The sequence below is a fragment of the Orycteropus afer genome, unplaced genomic scaffold (genome assembly GCF_000298275.1).
Source record: "Orycteropus afer afer isolate SDZICR_OR568_19922 unplaced genomic scaffold, OryAfe1.0 scaffold00072, whole genome shotgun sequence".
Lineage (NCBI taxonomy): Eukaryota > Metazoa > Chordata > Mammalia > Tubulidentata > Orycteropodidae > Orycteropus > Orycteropus afer.
The window spans coordinates 2,093,470-2,110,280 of NW_006921659.1; the positions used below are offsets into that span (position 1 = coordinate 2,093,470).

Consider the following 16,811-nt stretch of genomic DNA (forward strand, 5'->3'; position numbering starts at 1 on the left):
ATGGATGCAGTGCGGGTTGCAGTTGTCGGAGCAGGCGTGATTGGGCTCTCCACTGCACTGTGCGTTTCCAAACTGGTCCCATGGAGCTCCATCACAGTGATCTCAGACAAATTTTCTCCTGACACCACCAGTGATGTCGCAGCAGGAATGCTTATTCCTCATGCTTATGCAGGTGAGAGAGAGATATTTGAGCTCCTATTGATAGAATGGAAATTGGTAGAATTCTGTTGACAAAGACTACTGGATGTGTGTGAATGTAATGTTCAGTTTTAATACCTATCTTAGTTTCCTAGTGCTGCCGTAACAGAAATGCCACAGTGGATAGCTTTAAAAGAACAGAAATTTATTTTCTCACAGTTTAGGAGGCTAAAAGTCCAAATTCAAGACCGCAGCTGGAGGGGAAGGCTGTCCTCCCTCTGTGTTTGCTCTGGGCTGAGATCCTTGTCCTCGCCCTGGTCTTCCTCGGTTCCTCGGTAATCCTCACACGTGCTTCTGTCTTTCTCAGTCTGTGCTTCTCATCCGTGTCTGCTTGCTCCTGTATCTATGCTGCTCATTATCACTCAGAAGTGATTAGGTTTAGGACACATTCTACACTGATATGGTCTCATTAACAAAACAAAGAAAGCCCATTCTCAAACATGATTGTATTCAGGTGCCATCGAGTCATGTCTGACTCATAGCGACCCCATGCACAGCAGAGCAAAACACCGCCTGGTCCCGTGCCAACTCCATGATCCCTGCTATACTTGAGCCTATTGTCTCAGCCACTGTGTCAATCCATCTCTTTGAAGGCCTTCCCCTCTTTCGTCGACCCTCCACCTTACCAAGCATGACATCCTTCTCCAGGGAATGGCACCTTCTGACAACATGATCAAAGTAGATGAGATGAAGTCTGGCCATTCTTGCTCCCAAGGAGCATTCTGGCTGAACTTCCTCCAGGACAGATCTGTTAGTTCTTTTAGCAGTCCACAGTACTTTCAGCATTCTTCGCCAGCACCACAACTCAAAAGCATCAACTCTTCTTCGGTCTTCCGTATTCATTGTCCAGCTCTCACATGCATACGAGGCGATTGAAAATATCATGGATTGTGTCAGGTGCACCTTAGTCCTCAAGGAGACATCCTTGCTCCTCAGCATTTCAAAGAGGTCCCTTGCAGCCGACTCGCCCAGTGCTATACGTCGTCTAATGTCCTGACTGCTGCTTTCATTGGCATCAATTGTAGAACCAAGCAATGTGAATTCTTTGACAACATCAATCTTTTCTTCATTTATCGTAATGCTGCTTATAGGTCTAGTTGTGAGGATTTTTGTTTTCTTTATATTGAGACATAATCCATACTGCAGACTGTATTCTTCAATCTTCATCAGTAAGTGCCTCAAGTCATCCTCACTTTCAGCAAGCAAAGTTGTATCGCCAGCATATCGCAGGTTGTTAACGATTCTTCTTCCAATCTTGATGCCACATTCTTCTTAATATAGTCCAGCTTCTCGGATTATTTGCTCAGCATACAGATTGAATAGTATAGGGAAAGGATACAATCCTGACGCACTCCCTTCTTGATTTTAGACCATGCAGTGTCCCCTTGTTGTGTTCCAACAGCCTCCTGGTCGATGTACAAGTTCCTTATGAGCACAATCAACTGTTCTGGAATTCCCATTCTTCTCAATGTCATCCACAATTTATTATGATCTACACAATCAAATGCCTTTGCATAGTCAATAAAACACAAGTAAACATCTTTCTGGTATTCTTTGCTTTGAGCCAGGATCCATCTGACATCAGCTATGATATCCCTTGTTCCACATCCTCTTCTGAATCCAGCTTGCACCTCTGGAAGTTCTCTGTCTGTATACTGCTGCAACCATTTTTGAATTATCTTCAGTAAGATCTTATTTGCATGTAATATTAATGATATTGTTGATAATTTCCACATTCTGTGGAATCACCTTTCTTTGGAATAGGTACAAATATGGATCTCTTCCAGTCAGTTGGCCAGGTAGCTGTTTTCCAAATCTCTTGGCATAACCAAATGAGTGCCTCCAGTGGGGCATCTGTTTGTTGAAACATCTCAGTGGGCATTCTGTCAATTCCTGGAGCGTTGTTCTTCACCAATTCCTTCAGTGCAGCTTCGACTTCTTCCTTCAGTACCATTGGTTCTTCATCATATGGCACCTCCTGAAATGGATGAACATTGACCAGTTCTTTTTGGTACAGTGACTGTGTATTCCTTCCATCTTTTTTTGATGCTTCCTGCATTATTCAATATTTTGCCCATAGAATCTCTCAATATTGCAACTCGAGGCTTAAATTTTTTCTTCAATTCTTTCAGCTTGAGAAATGCCAGGCGTGTTCATCCCTTTTGGTTTTCTAACTCCAAGTCTTTGCACATTTCATTATAGTAATTGGCTTTGTCTGCTCAAGCTGCTCTTTGAAATCTTCTGTTAAGCTCTTTTATTTTGTCATTTCTTCCATTTGCTTTAGCTACTCTCTACTCAAGGGCAAGTTTCAGAGTCTCTTCTGTCATCCATTTTGGTCTTTTCTTCTTTTCTCATCTTTTTAGTGACTTCTTGCTTTTTCCATGGATGATGTTCTTGATGTCATTCCACAATTCTCTGGTTTTCGGTCATTGGTGTTCAATTCATCAATCTATTCTTTAGATGGTCTCTAAATTCAGGAGGGATATATTCAAGATCATATTTTGGCTCTCATGGACTTGTTTCAATTGTCTTCAACTTCAAGTTGATGGTCTGTTCCACAATCAGCTCCTGGCCTTGTTTTGGCTGAAGATACTGAGCTTTTCCATCACCTCTTACCAAAAATGTAGTCAATCTAATTCCTGTGTATTCCATCTGGCAAAGTCCACATGTATAGCCGCCATTTGTGTTGCTGAAAAAAGGTATTTGCAATGAATTGGTCATTGGTCTTGCAAAATTCTATCATGCGATTTCCAGCTTCATTTCTGTTACCAAGGCCAAAATTTCTAACTACTGGTGATTCTTCTTTGTTTCCAACTTTTGCATTCCAGTCACCAGTGATAATTAACATATCTTGATCACATGTTTGGTCAATTTCAGACTACAGAAGCTGATAAAAATCTACAATTTCCTCATCTTTGGCTTTGGTAGTTAGTGCATAAATTTGAATAATAGTCGTATTAACTGGTCTTCCTTTAGGTGTATGGATAGTATCCTATCACTGACAGCATTGTTCTTCATGGCAGATCTTGAAATATCCTTTGTGATGATGAATGCCACACCATTCCTCTTCAAATTGTCATCCCCAGCGTAGTAGACCACATGGTGGTCTGAATTAAAATGGCGCAAACCAGTCCATTTTAGCTCATTAATACCTAGGATATCAATCTTTATGCACTCCATTTCATTTTTGACAACTTCCAATTTTCCTAGATTCATGCTTCATACATTCCATGTGCGATTATTAATGGATGTTTGCAGGTGTTTCTCCTCAATTTGAGTCATGCCACATCAGCAAATGGAGGTCTTGAAAGCTTTACATTATCCAAATCATTAAGGCTCATTCTACTCTGATGATGCAGCGCTTTCCTGGTCCTGTTTTGAGAGCCTTCTGACCTAAATGGCTTATCCTTCTGCACTGTATGAGACAATGTTTCTGGGCTATTCATAAAGTTGCACAGTAATGTATCAGACAGTGTTTCTCTGCTGTTCATAAGGTTTTCCCTGGCCAGTTCTTTGAGAAGTGCATGGCCTCTTCCTAGTCTGTCTCAGTCTGTAAGCTGTGTTGAATCTTTGCACCACGTGCAACCCTACTGGGTTTGAGACACCGGTGTCTCAAACAGCTAAGGGAGACAAACTTGCCTGTCAGTTTGTCCTACTGTGGTGGTGTGTGGCTGTGAGGGTTGAGGCTGTGCCACCGGTGTCTCAAACCTAGTGGGGTTGTACATGATGCACAGGTTTCAACAGCTTAAATTTTAGGGGAACACAATTCAATCCACAATAACATCCCATCTGTTAGGAAAGTCTCAGTTGTCCTACAGAAGAAAAACAACTCCCAAATATGTTGATTGAGCATTGGAGAGGGTTCTGCTCATCCCTTAGAGACCCCAGCTGATGGAACAGCCACCATCTTGAATATTGTTAGTAGCTGTGCCTAGAAAAAAAGGAACTCTGGAGGGTCTGGTATCAACAATTAAATGTGATCATGACTCCTGATCATAGTTCATTGGCAGAATTATTCTTAATTCCTTCTTCAGCAGAAAGAGGCTTAGAAGTGCAACTCTGCAAGCTTCCCAGAAGATAAAGAGCCAGAAGTAATTGGTGAACAGCACTAGTAGCTACCACATTAAAAAACAAACCCATTGAGTTGATTCCATACCACATTATCACAGTAATGATTATTATGACAACTTTCTTTCCACTGGCACCAGTAATGATCATCAAGCTAGAAATTGTTTGTAACGGGACTAAAATTATCTTAGCTGCTAAGTACAAAAACAATCAGTCAATATGTTTTTAGGCCCAAAGATGCATTAATTGGTCAACATGTTCATGCATCCTTTCTAGTCTACATTCTTCACATGAGATTGGAAAAGGAAGGAAGTCGCCCCAAATAGAAACAAAAAATCACATTGCAGCTAATGAGGTATGTGCTCATTGTCTCATATTATTTTCTTTTTTCCCTTTTATTTTTTTTCAAATGATCAATGTTATACATGCACATAGCTTAAGTAGTCAACTAGTTCACAAGATTTTATTTATTTATTTTGAAACCAGCAATATGGAATAAGAAAATTACCCTGCCCTTTTACTCTGGAAACTCATGTTCTTTTGTTCAGGAAGTAGTCTTAGAGTTCCTCAGTTGCTGACTTCTCTTCTGTTGTCTGTGTCTCTCTATCTGCAATATTTATGAGGCTGGGTCCCTTGGATGGGTACTCCAATTATTTTTGCTTTTTTCCTCCTCCTATTTTGACCCTTTCCTCTTTTTATTTTACTTACTGGGAAATTTCCTCATGTTTACCTTTTATCTTCCTATTAGATTTTAAAATTCTTACTATAAAATTTTTATATATAACATTTTTATTCTCTGAATTTCCCTTTTTATAACATCCTATTGTATTATCCCACCAGCCACTCCTCGGAAGGAAGGTTGGGCAATCCTACTTCCGTAGTGATACTGCCTTGGAAACCCAAGGAGGGGTAGCTATGAGTCGGGGCCGACTCGACGGCACATAACAACAACAACAAGAACATTGTAGTATATGTTTGTGATATCTTTTCTTTTCTTTCTGAAGATATTAATTATAGTTTTTTAAAAGTTTCTTCTCTCTGTGTAGTTTCTGTCGCCTCCAAGTCATGTCCTTCTGTTGGATGTTTTTATTTCTGTCTTTCATGTTGGACATTTTCCTTGGCTGTGTGATAATCTTGACCTGTCTACTGACATTAAGAGCAGGACTTTAAACAGTTGTTGGGAATTTCTGAGCACTTGTTTAGGGCTTGTTGCTTGTGGGCCTCACTGTAGTTAAGATGGCAGGTCATTTAGTAGGGGAACCACTGATGCCATTATGTTTAAGTCTTTTTTTCTTGAGCTGATCGTGTTCCCCAGAGAAGAGGATTACTGTTTCCTGGCTAGCGAGGGTGAATTCCTGGCTGTAGCATTCTAGAGGGCTAGGGGAGAAGAAGGAGCTCTGGTAACATAGTGCCTAAGGCACTTGACTGCTAACCAGAAGGTTGGCGGTTCAAATCCACCAGCCACTCCTCAGAAGGAAGATGGGGCAATCTACTTCCATAGTGATACTGCCTCAGAAACCCAAGGAGGGGTCGCTATGAGTCGGGTCCGACTCGATGGCACATAACAACAACAACAACAACAACAGGGGAGAAGAAGGATAGGGTCTTAGCATCCAGTTGTCATGTATTTCTTTGGCCCTTCTGTATTCAGTGTGGTATCCCTGCCCTCACCTCTACTTGATGCTCCCAGTCCAGAGACCCCATTTTACCTAACAGAAGAAAAACCCCTGTCTTATTCCAGAGTGGGGAGTATAGTCATCTTGGCTTTATAGGTCTAGGAATTTGGTTTTGTCAACACCCATGGAGCTGGTGCACCTCATGGGAGCTGCTTCATGGGATTTATACACAACAACCTGATGTGCTATTCAGAATGTTATTTATACAGGGCACCTTTCATGTGACCAGATTTCTTATGTCCATTTTTCAAGAGCCCCCTTGCTTATAACAGGCCTGGGTGAGTGGTCAGAAGGTTGCCTAGTAGTCCCATGACTACTCAAGGAGTCAAGGAGTCCCATGACTTCTTCCTCAAAGAAGGAGGTTCATCTGACAGTTAATCCAGGCCATTGAGGCCAGAGCTCTCTCCTTGTGACCAGGTGGTGGGAGCTACTCTTTTTTTCTTGGGTGCTGCTAGATAAAGACTTTGATCTTTTCTTTGCACTGCTTCTCTAGACTCTATTCAGACCATCCCTAGTGTAAATACCTTCTGTGCTTATAAATATATGTATACTACATGAAGACCATACTTGTCTCATAGGTCATTATAAGGATTATATATATGCTGTCAAGTCAGACCTGACTCATAGTGACACCTCCTTGAGGCAATATCATTACAGAAATAGATTGTCCAACCTTCCCTCTGAGGAGTGGCTGGTGGGTTTGAACTGCCAGCCATATATATATATATATATATATATATGGACTGGCACATAGTAACTCATTCTAGCTACAGTTTTCTTTTACTTGTTTTGAACATGAATTAGTTCCCTAACCTGCTCTACCCACTGTTGAACTGGAATTGTTTGTTTTTTGGGGATGACTTCTAGAGCATGTGAATCTCAGCTACTATCTGGGGGCTCTGGAGTGGAAACAGGGAAGTATTTCAATACTGCCCCAATACACTGACATAGATTGTTGGGGTTTAATCTATATGAGGTCTAATTTATGTCACTCTTCAGCTTATTTATTTCTTCATTATTTCTAATTAACAGTGCCCAGTCTGCAGTTTTGGAATACAATGCCAAGTCTACACGGGCACATGTTAAACACAGTACAGATCCACTACAAAAGAAATATTTATTGGCTCCATAATTAGTCAATTGTCTTAAAACCCTGCTACTTAAATGGCCCTATTGACCTGAGGACTTTGGGAACAGGATATCTACAGGGGTCTTTGCACCTTGAATTCCAGGGACATCTCTTTAATCAAAGCTGACCATCATCCTCTCAGTTTCAGTTCCTCATTTCCTCTGTGGCTACCCCCACAGCAGCCCCTCAGGATAACTGGTAGCCTATTTCTGTTCTGACCACAAGGATCAGATGGCCAAATACACCACCCACAGTTGGATTTGTTGGTGCTGCTGGGTTATGCTTGCTCTCTGTGCCCCCACTGGCCCCTTACTTTTGTGTTTGAACCTTGTTCCTTGTTTCCTCACTGACAGGCCTGGCACCCATCTAGAAGCTGTCCAGGTCTAATCCCTGTGTTCTGGCCAGGATGCCTGGGGGCTGGGGAGCACTGACACACATACTCCAGTGGAGGTGTTGTTTGGTGTGGCCCCACATGCCCCCTGCTGGCTATAGGGACACCACTCTGCACAGGTCCATGATTCCATGCTGTGGATGTAATGGCAGCCCTGGTTGGGAAAGCTGGTCTGGGGGGGGTCCTTCCCCAGGTACTCACATCCACATTGCAGGTCTTGTTTCCTTGTATCAGGATGGTAAATTTCATAGACCTCCCCTTCTTACACATCATATTTTTAACCTCCCTCACCCCCAGCTCAGAAGAGACCCTGAGCTTTTTCCTATGTGTCAATTGTGTGGCCAGCTGTAGGCCTCAGCCATGAACTAACTTACACTCAGGCCAGTCATGAACCCTTTGAGAATTTCTGGAATATACCTGGTCCAAAGATACCTTCCAGCTGGTTCTCATGTCAGACCTGCTTCAATTGGTCAGTTCCCCTCTGTGGAGTAATCATTATCTGGCGAGATGCGATAGTACATGTTAACATTTAAAACTCTGATCACTGATGGATTCTCCACTATGTGGTACTTTAAATTAAATACTCTTTGCTGCCTCTTTATTTTTTTTCTCTCCAATTTCTGCTGTTGTTGTTATGTGCCATCAAGTCGGACCTGACTCATAGCAACCCCTCCTTGGGTTTCCGAGGCAATATCACTACAGAAGTAGATCACTCAACCTAGAAATTGTCATTATTTTCCACTCTGGTCTTTTTCCATGACTGTAGATGCATCCATTCACAAGCAGAAACAATGGTTTAGAGAGACCTTTGATCACCTGTTCTCAATCGCCAATTCTGCAGAAGCTGGAGATGCTGGTGTTCATCTAGTATCTGGGTAAGAGAGGAAATCAAAAGTTATTTTAGAGTTCCAATTATCTTAACAGACACTAGACTTCAACATAAAATATTTATTGAGTGTCTGCTGTGAGCAAAGTGCTGAACTAGATTTGGGAGGAATTAGAAAGAACATTTTAGGCTTTACTCCAAAGAACTTACGAAAGACAAATTATGGTATTCCACTTTTTAACAGCAAACAGCCATTATGGTTTCTCATCACAAATTCTATTCTGAGTTTCCTCAGGGAATATGTGCTGATTTGCAAATACAGCTAAGAAAGGGTACAGCAGATAAATGCTGAGCTTGGATTACGTGGGGATGGTGAGATATTGGCATAGATGCAGAGATCTAAGGTATAAGGATATCTTATTTATTTAGTGTCCTTGGAGAATGAGATGTTCCTAAAGAACTAAATTTTGCAGGGCACTAATGTTAGCTTTCAAAGTGCTATTTGGAAACTAAAAATTCTGAGATGGCTAGCATGTTTCTGCTTGGTTTTTAATATCTGATTTCAGGAAACATGCCTCCTGGAATGAGTTTAACATTAACTCCTATTTCACATTTCTAATATCCACTAACATTTAAAATATGGCAATATCTTCCTATATCTTCTTAAACAGAAATCACTAAACCTTCTATCACTTTTAATTTATGTCTCGGGTTCATCATATAAGCATACATCATTATCCTGTGTGATAACAAAATGATGACGCAGAAGAGCAGGGGGATGTTTGTCTTTTACTGAGTTCTCAACACCACTGTATTTTTCGGTACCATGATGTCAGTTTTAAACAATAATGATCCTGTCTCCTCTTGGGAGGTCAGGCTACCTGCTGATACTTCCTGCTAGAGTGCATGGCTGCATTAGGCTGCTGTCTACCCTTTTCCTCTTCTTGCCCTCCCTTACCATCAGAGACACCAAGGTGATGCTGACATCATTGCTTTCCCAAAAGTTCCTACTCAAAGTATTACCTTTGGCTTCTCTACCTTCAGAAGGAGGATTGGTACTTCTTTATAATGATTTCCAGATCCAGCTGATGAATTTCATAGAAAAAGCGTTGTCAGTGATTTACAGTCATATTTGTTTTTGCCCAATACTAACATGACTCAGTCTTAGTCACAAACTTTGGCTGTAAGTAATTTTGGAAACACCTGTGTCCAAAATTCAAGTGTAATTTTAAGAGAAAGAATTTACCACCATTGAGATTATTTAAAAGAATATTTTTCAATCTATTCCAAAAGGGAGTAATGTATTTCCACAAATGAATTATTTTTATCTCACTTGTTTCTAAACAGGAGTTGAATGTGTCAAGTAAAGACAAGGACCCAAATATCCTGTACATCTTCAGAATAATTCTATAGCCATATTAATCTATGCTTTCACTCATTCAAAATGATTTGTTGAAAATTCACCACTATCAGTACTCTGCTAGGTACCAGGAATATAGCAATGAGCAATTTAGTACCCTAGCATCAAACACATTGCCATCGAATCAATTCCAACTCATGGCCACTCCATGTGTCACAGATTACTACTGCTCCATAGGGTCTTCTTGGCTGTAATTGTGGTAAATAATAAATGTTCAATAAATATATTTTTAGTTAATTTTGAAGAAAGACAAGGATAGTCCTACCCTTGTGTAGCTTACAGGCTGTAGGAAATATCGTAAATCTAATAAGTTCCAAATGAGACATAAGTTGCCAAAGTACTTTGGATTTGTTATCAGGAGGGACCAGTCCCTGGAGAAGGATATCATGCTTGGTAAAATAGAGAGTCAGCAAAAAAGAGGAAGACCCTTAAGGAGATGATTTAACACAGTGTGTCAACATATTCTTTGTGCTCTGGTTGTTCCATTTCCAGTACTCTAGTTTCCCTGCCTTATATTTGTGTCTTTGTTTTAGATTAAATGTTGACCATCATACAGATGGTTTTTAGTAGAGCACTGTACTTATGGGTATTATCCTTTACTTTGTGTCCACTGTTATTTAGCTAAAAGATGATCTCAGGGGATAGTTTCAGTTCAAGATTTAGAGTATCTGAGGGCAATAGTCTCAGGGAGTTCTCTGGTCTCAACTGGTCCAGTTAGTTAGTTTTTTTTTTTTTTTTTAAGAATTTGAATTTTTGTTCTGTATTTTTCTTCCATTCTATCCAGGACCATCTATTGTGACCCTAGTCAGAATGGCACAAGGACGGCTTTGAATGAATTACTTAGAAATACAAATTCTGGTTCATTAATTATCACATCATTAACAACATGGACAGCACTCAAATTATTTTCTTTCCTATTTTAGAGCACCCATAAATACTACATTTATTCATATGGATGAGGACAACCCAGTACTTATAAATCCAACATACGCCTAGTGGCTATCGGTAGCACTATTACAGGCTTCTTGTTAACAACAAGTATCATTCCAGCCTCATCTATCCTGACCCATGGTAACAGGGCTTCTCATGACAACACTTGCCTTTGTTCTAATCCTAAAGCTAAACTTGATGACCTACAACTTAACTCATAATTCACATTCCCTCTTTCCAGCACTTGCTCCATTGCTCTCCCCAATGTAGAGGCTCTATGCTTTGCTTACAATTCATATAAAGCAATGTGCAAAAACTCCCTTCCCCAAAAACACATCGTCAGACTAAGTAAGGGAAATCTGGACAAACATTTAAGAAAAAGAAAATTAAATTTCAATCATTAAAAGACATGCTACTTCTAAAATGGCTTATTCCCCAAATCATGAACATTTTAAATGTACTATTACCTGAACCCAAGAGAAGCGAAGAGAAAAATTTTTTTTCTATGTTTATAGGAAGTATATTTTTTAAATGCTTTGAAATAAAAACCCAAAGAACTATATAATACAGAGTGAACAGTAATGTAAATTATGGGCTTTAGTCAATAATCAGGTATCAGTATTGGTTCATTGATTATAACAAATGTACCACATGAATGGTAAGAGTAGGAGAAACAGTGTGCAGTGGGAGGCAGGGATATATTCCTATATGTAGGAATATAACTATATATTATATATATATAACTGTATATTTTCTGTGCAATTTTTCTGTAAACCTAAAATCATTCTAAAAAATAAAGTGTACCAAAAAAATAATATGCTTTGGAGAATAGCACAGGGAGTTCACTAGCCAAGTGTTACTTCACAAGAATTTAGGAAATTTCTCCTCCTAATATTTTTGAGTTGGCAGATATTTCGAAACCTTCCTACTGAAGAAGTACCATTCTGGGCTGATGTGGTTCTGGGATTTCGAAAGATGTCTGAGGCTGAGTTGAAGAAATTCCCCCAACACGTGTTTGGCCAGGCTTTTACGACCTTGAAATGTGAAGGCCCTGTTTACCTGCCCTGGTTGGAAAAAAGGTCAGTTGAAATGACTCCTTACTGTTTCCTTTCATCTGCCATAGTCACAAGTAATCATAACTATTCCTAAGACACATGTTGAACGTTCTTCCGCGGTCCTTCAGAGCTCTTTTGTGTTATCTTTTCATTCACAGATGGCTGTTGTTGTTAGGTGCTGCTGAGTTGATCTGAACTCACAGTGACCCCTTATGACAGAGTGGAACTGCCCCATAGGATTTCCTAGGAGGTAATCTTTACAGAAGGAGCTTTGCTGGCATAATGGTCAAAGCATTCAGCTGCCAGACAAAAAGTCAGTGGTTTGAACCTACCAGCCACTCTGTGGGAGAAAGATGAGGCAGTTGGCTTTAGTAATGATTTACAGATTTAGAAACCCTGTGGGGCAGTTTTATGCTGTCCTATAGAGTCACTATGAGTCAGAATTGACTTGGTGGTGTTGGGTTTTGTTTGGAATCTTTATGGGAACAGATCGCCAGCTCTTTCTCCCATGGAGTCACTGTCTGGGTTCGAACCACCAGCCTTTCAGTTCGTAGCTGAGTGCTTGACATTGTGCCACCAGGGCTCCTTCACGTGGGGTAGAGCTCTAGGACACAATCTCAACAGTGCTTGTGTCTCAGGGAGTGAGCTGCACATGCTCTTAATAACTTTTCTGATTTATAGGTGCACCTTGAAGGTCTCTGGGTGGTGGCAATGGTTTATGCTTGACTACTGACCAAAAGGCTTAAGTTTAATCCCACAAGCAACACCACAGGAAAAGGTCCACAAGATTCCAAAAACCCAAACCCACTGCCAATGAGTTGATTGTGACTCATAGCAACCCTACAGGACAGAGTAGAACTGCCCCATAGGATTTCCAAGGCTACAAATTGCAGAAACAGACTTTCTTCCATGGAGTGGAACCTGCTGACATTTTTTTTGTTAGCAGCTGCGTGCTTTAACCACGATCCCACCAGAACTCCTTTCCACAAGATTATAGCCAAGAAAACCCTATGGAGCAGTCCTTGTCTGTAACACAGGGGGGCACCATGAGTTAGAATCGACTCAACAGCAGATTGGTTTATGTGCAGTTTGATGCACAATTTTTCTCCCTTCCCACTGCTATTGTCAGTAGCTGCAGAGTTGTTTCTGACTCATGGCAACAACATGTACAACAGAACAAAATGCTGATGATGGCAACAAGGCTCTTCTCTCTGACTCCTGTAACCTACACACAGAAAGGAAAAAACTTGTTCCAAGGCACGAACACCATCTGGCCAGTCCTCAGGGCCTATGGCATTACAGTCAGGAGGTAGTTCCCATTGGCACTGAGTACCACTTACTCAAGGTTATTTTAAGTAGAGTAAAATGGTAACCCACAGAATTCAGGTTGGAGGGAGACCTTTTTTTTCATCATGTCCACCACGACAGCAGACACAGACAGAGGCACATAGTCTACTTCAGGGAAGCCGTGGGGAGGGGATGCTCACTCCAGCAACTCTTCCACCTGCCCCTTCAGCACCCCTCTTCTCCTCGCCGTTGAGTCACTGATACCTTCATACTTCTTCCACTCTCCCAGTGTCAGCTCCCCTGTCCCCCACTCCCAGAGAGCACAGAGACACCCCCCCCCAGTGGAGATTAGCTGTCTCCTTTCTTTCCTCAAGGTCCCCAGGTGGCTCAAACAGTTTGTACTTGACTGCTAACCCAAAGGATGATGGTTTGAACCCACCCAATGGTGCCATGGAGGAAAAGACCTGGCAATTTGCTTCTGTTAAGATTACAATTAATGTCACAAAATAAAATGTGTGTAAATTATTGATCGGAAAACTAATTTGCTCTGTAATCTTTCAGCCAAACCTCAATAATAATAAAAACAAAGATTATAGCTAAGAAAACCTATGGAGCTATACTCAGTAACTGGGGTCAGACTACCCAATGAGCAAGGTAAGCACAGCTACTTGTGCTTACTTAATAATCTAGTAAGGACTCCATGCTTACCTCACTGACTGGGTAATCCGACACTGTCTGGAACACATAGGGTTGCCATGAGTTTGGAATCACCTGGAAGACAACTAACAGCCTTCCCATCAGAACCTTGTGTCTGCCTGGTGGCCAATGCAGTGGAGGAAGAAGGCCATAGGCCTGCTTTCTTTCTGCAGGATCCATGTGGAGCAGGACTCCTCTAGGCCCAAGACAAGCCTGTCAAGGCCAGGATTTCAGGCTAGGCAGAAGGAAGGGCAGCGTCCTAGTGAGGAGGTGGGACCCTCAGGGCTCACTCTGTGGGCAGCCACCCACTCTCCTCCACCCGGAGCAGATCCAGCTGGGAAGGCACACAAGCCCTTCTTGTTCCTCACACTCAGGGTCTATTTTGTTGCCTCCCACGCTTCTTCTACACAATGTGAGTGTTCAGCCTGCAGTGTTCTGACTCAAAAATAAACATTTCACTCAGCAAGCCACACAATGGCTTCAACGTATGCACTATCCTTCTGAAATAAGGTAAATTTCCTGGAAAATTTATGTATTTACTTATTTAACTGCAAATTAAGTCTTTAGCAATTTTCAAAGAACTAAAGGAATCACCTTTCTCTCCAGAAAGAAAGAAAGAAAGAAAGCAATGCCCAGTGTTATCTAGAACCAAAAAGTCTTCAGAGACTTAATCACCCATGCAGATCATATTTTATATCTTCAGCCAGGGAGTCATATTCTGCTGCATTCTACTTGCCTCTTCCAGGAAATGAATCATAGAGGCAGTAAGTCAACGAAGCATGGCTCTCCAGCCAGGAAGCATACCTAAATAAATCATCTCAGAGGGACAAGGACTGTCCTGCCTTTGATGACATCCAGAAAGCTCGATGGCTCATTTCTGCCCAAGGGGCCCTGTAACACAGGCACATTGATTTTTTCCCAGGATGCCAGCACCTTATCCTCTGGTCCTAATAGTCTCCATGCTAACTACAGCATCTACCACACCGACATTCTCTCCCTGTGCTTTCCTGTCCATTCTCTATTACTTTCTCTGAGAGAGCCCTCTATCTCCTATTTTTTTTCTTCTTCTGTGCCCCACCCTTTTCTGGGGCACAACCAGTTCAGTTTCCCTCCTTTCTGGATCTCTCATTGAGTTGAAGGAACCACTATGGTGACCCCATGTGGGTCTGAATAGAACCGCTCTGTGGGGTTTTCAATATCTGATTTTTTTTTGGAAGTAGATCACCTTTCTTCTCAAACGTCTCTGGGTGGATTAGAACCTTCAACCTTCAAAGCTGATCGCTTTAACAGTTTGCCTCACCCATGGACTCTGAGCTGAAGGAAAGGGTCCTGAAGATAACCATCTACAACATTTATTTGCCAGGCTGATGTGGTCCAGTAGAGAGCTTACTTTTAGGCTTGGTGAAAACGAGCACTCTTATGTTTTAGGGTGATGAGTGACATATGTTCAGCAAATTACCAGAGGACATTGGACTGTGGCCTATCTAATGAGCATGGATTTTTGAGTACCCACCCCCATTTCCTCATGGAAGATTGGGGCAACAGTATTCTCCCTGTCTAGGGTGAGGCCTTACCCAGTTGCAGGAAGCCCCAAGAGTAAGGTCACCAAGCTTCTTACATCCCCAACCATGTCACTCGAAACCTCCAGAACACTTACTTCATGTGATTATAAAACCAGCCTGTGGGAGCCTGGTCATCTGACATCCGTCATCTGCACACAGTTTCTCCTATGCACCCTCCCCATCTTAAGGCATTGCTCATGGGACAGCATAAAGATGACCAGTTTCTGATACATGCAGTAAGTTTCTTCCTGGGGTACAAAACCTGAAGGATGGAACACAGTAAGTCTGCCAAGGGCTTCTAGTAGCCCATCCACTGTAATAATTTAAAAGTCTGAGCTGGATGAGGATTGATTGGGCTTTCATCACAGTGCTACTAACAGGGGATCCTTGAAATGGAAAATAAGGACATCTGCATTTATTGAATTCTTACATAAGCTTCATCACAATCCTCTCAACACAGCATCGTTTTCCCCAGGTTGCAGCTGAGGAAACAAGTGAGTTTAAGAAATTTGCTCAAATCTCAAGTCTGATAAGTCTCCTTGTTTCTTTGAATTAGGAAAATAATTCTGAGATTTGATTAGGATGGTTGCAACACAGAACAATAATGTTCAAATATTAGCACATGGAATCCACAATTTATAAAAAGAAAATGTTCAAATGAAAATATTTTTAAAAATCCAATGTCATTCTAAAGAAATTAATTAAATAAATAAATAACGAAACTCACTGACACCTAGTTGACTCAACTCATAGCGACCCCTCCTTTGGTTTCTGAGGCGGTATCTCTATGGAAGTAGATTGCTCAATCTTCCTTCCAAGAAGTGGCTAGTGAGTTTGAACTGCCAGCCTTCTGGTTAGCAGTCAAATGTCATTCTAAGAGACTACAAAACACAACTAAGCATAAGATATGCAGGTATAAAAGCCAGACATCTTCATGTATGATGCACTGGGTCTTGCCTTTTACAATAACGTAATAAATCCCTAGCCCTTTTAAAAAATTGTTTAAATTTTTTCTTCTTTCTTAAATTTTTTTTTCTACACATACAATTTCTTCACATACAATTCAGCATTGATTGGATTCTTCAAGTTGTGCAAACATTCTTGCTGTCCTTTTCCAAATTATTCCTCTATCATTAACACAAACTCACTGCCCTTCCAACCTTCTTATCTATCCTTTTGAATTGCTGTTATCCATTTGATCCCTCATAGGTAATTCTTTAAAAGAGCACAAATCTCAAAGCAGATATATGTTACTAATTAAACTAAACTATTATTGCTCTGGCAGCATAGTGGCTAAGGCACTTGACTGCTAACCAGAAGGCTGGCGGTTCAAACCCACCAGCCACTCCTTGGAAGGAAGGTTGGGAAATCCTACTTCTGTAGTGATACTGCCTCGGAAACCCCAGGAGGGGTCGCTATGAGTCAGGGATGACTCGACGGCACATAACAACAACAACAACATGCTAGTATAGGAAAAAGAAAACAATTTTACAGAGTTATTTTACCTTGAAAAACACTCATCTATTGTTTGTTGTTAAGTGCCGTCGAGTCATTTCCGACTCATAGCGACCCC

General features: G+C 41.2%; 1 protein-coding gene across 1 annotated transcript in view; it reads left to right on the forward strand.

The window, feature by feature from the left end:
* Positions 1 to 16,811, forward strand: part of DDO (D-aspartate oxidase) — a 23,182-nt gene continuing 6,371 nt past the window's right edge. Inside the window, exons 1-3 of the mRNA XM_007940802.1 lie at positions 1 to 172; positions 8,229 to 8,337; positions 11,541 to 11,717. Coding sequence (XP_007938993.1) covers positions 1 to 172; positions 8,229 to 8,337; positions 11,541 to 11,717 — 458 coding nt within the window. The remainder of the gene's footprint in view (positions 173 to 8,228; positions 8,338 to 11,540; positions 11,718 to 16,811) is intronic.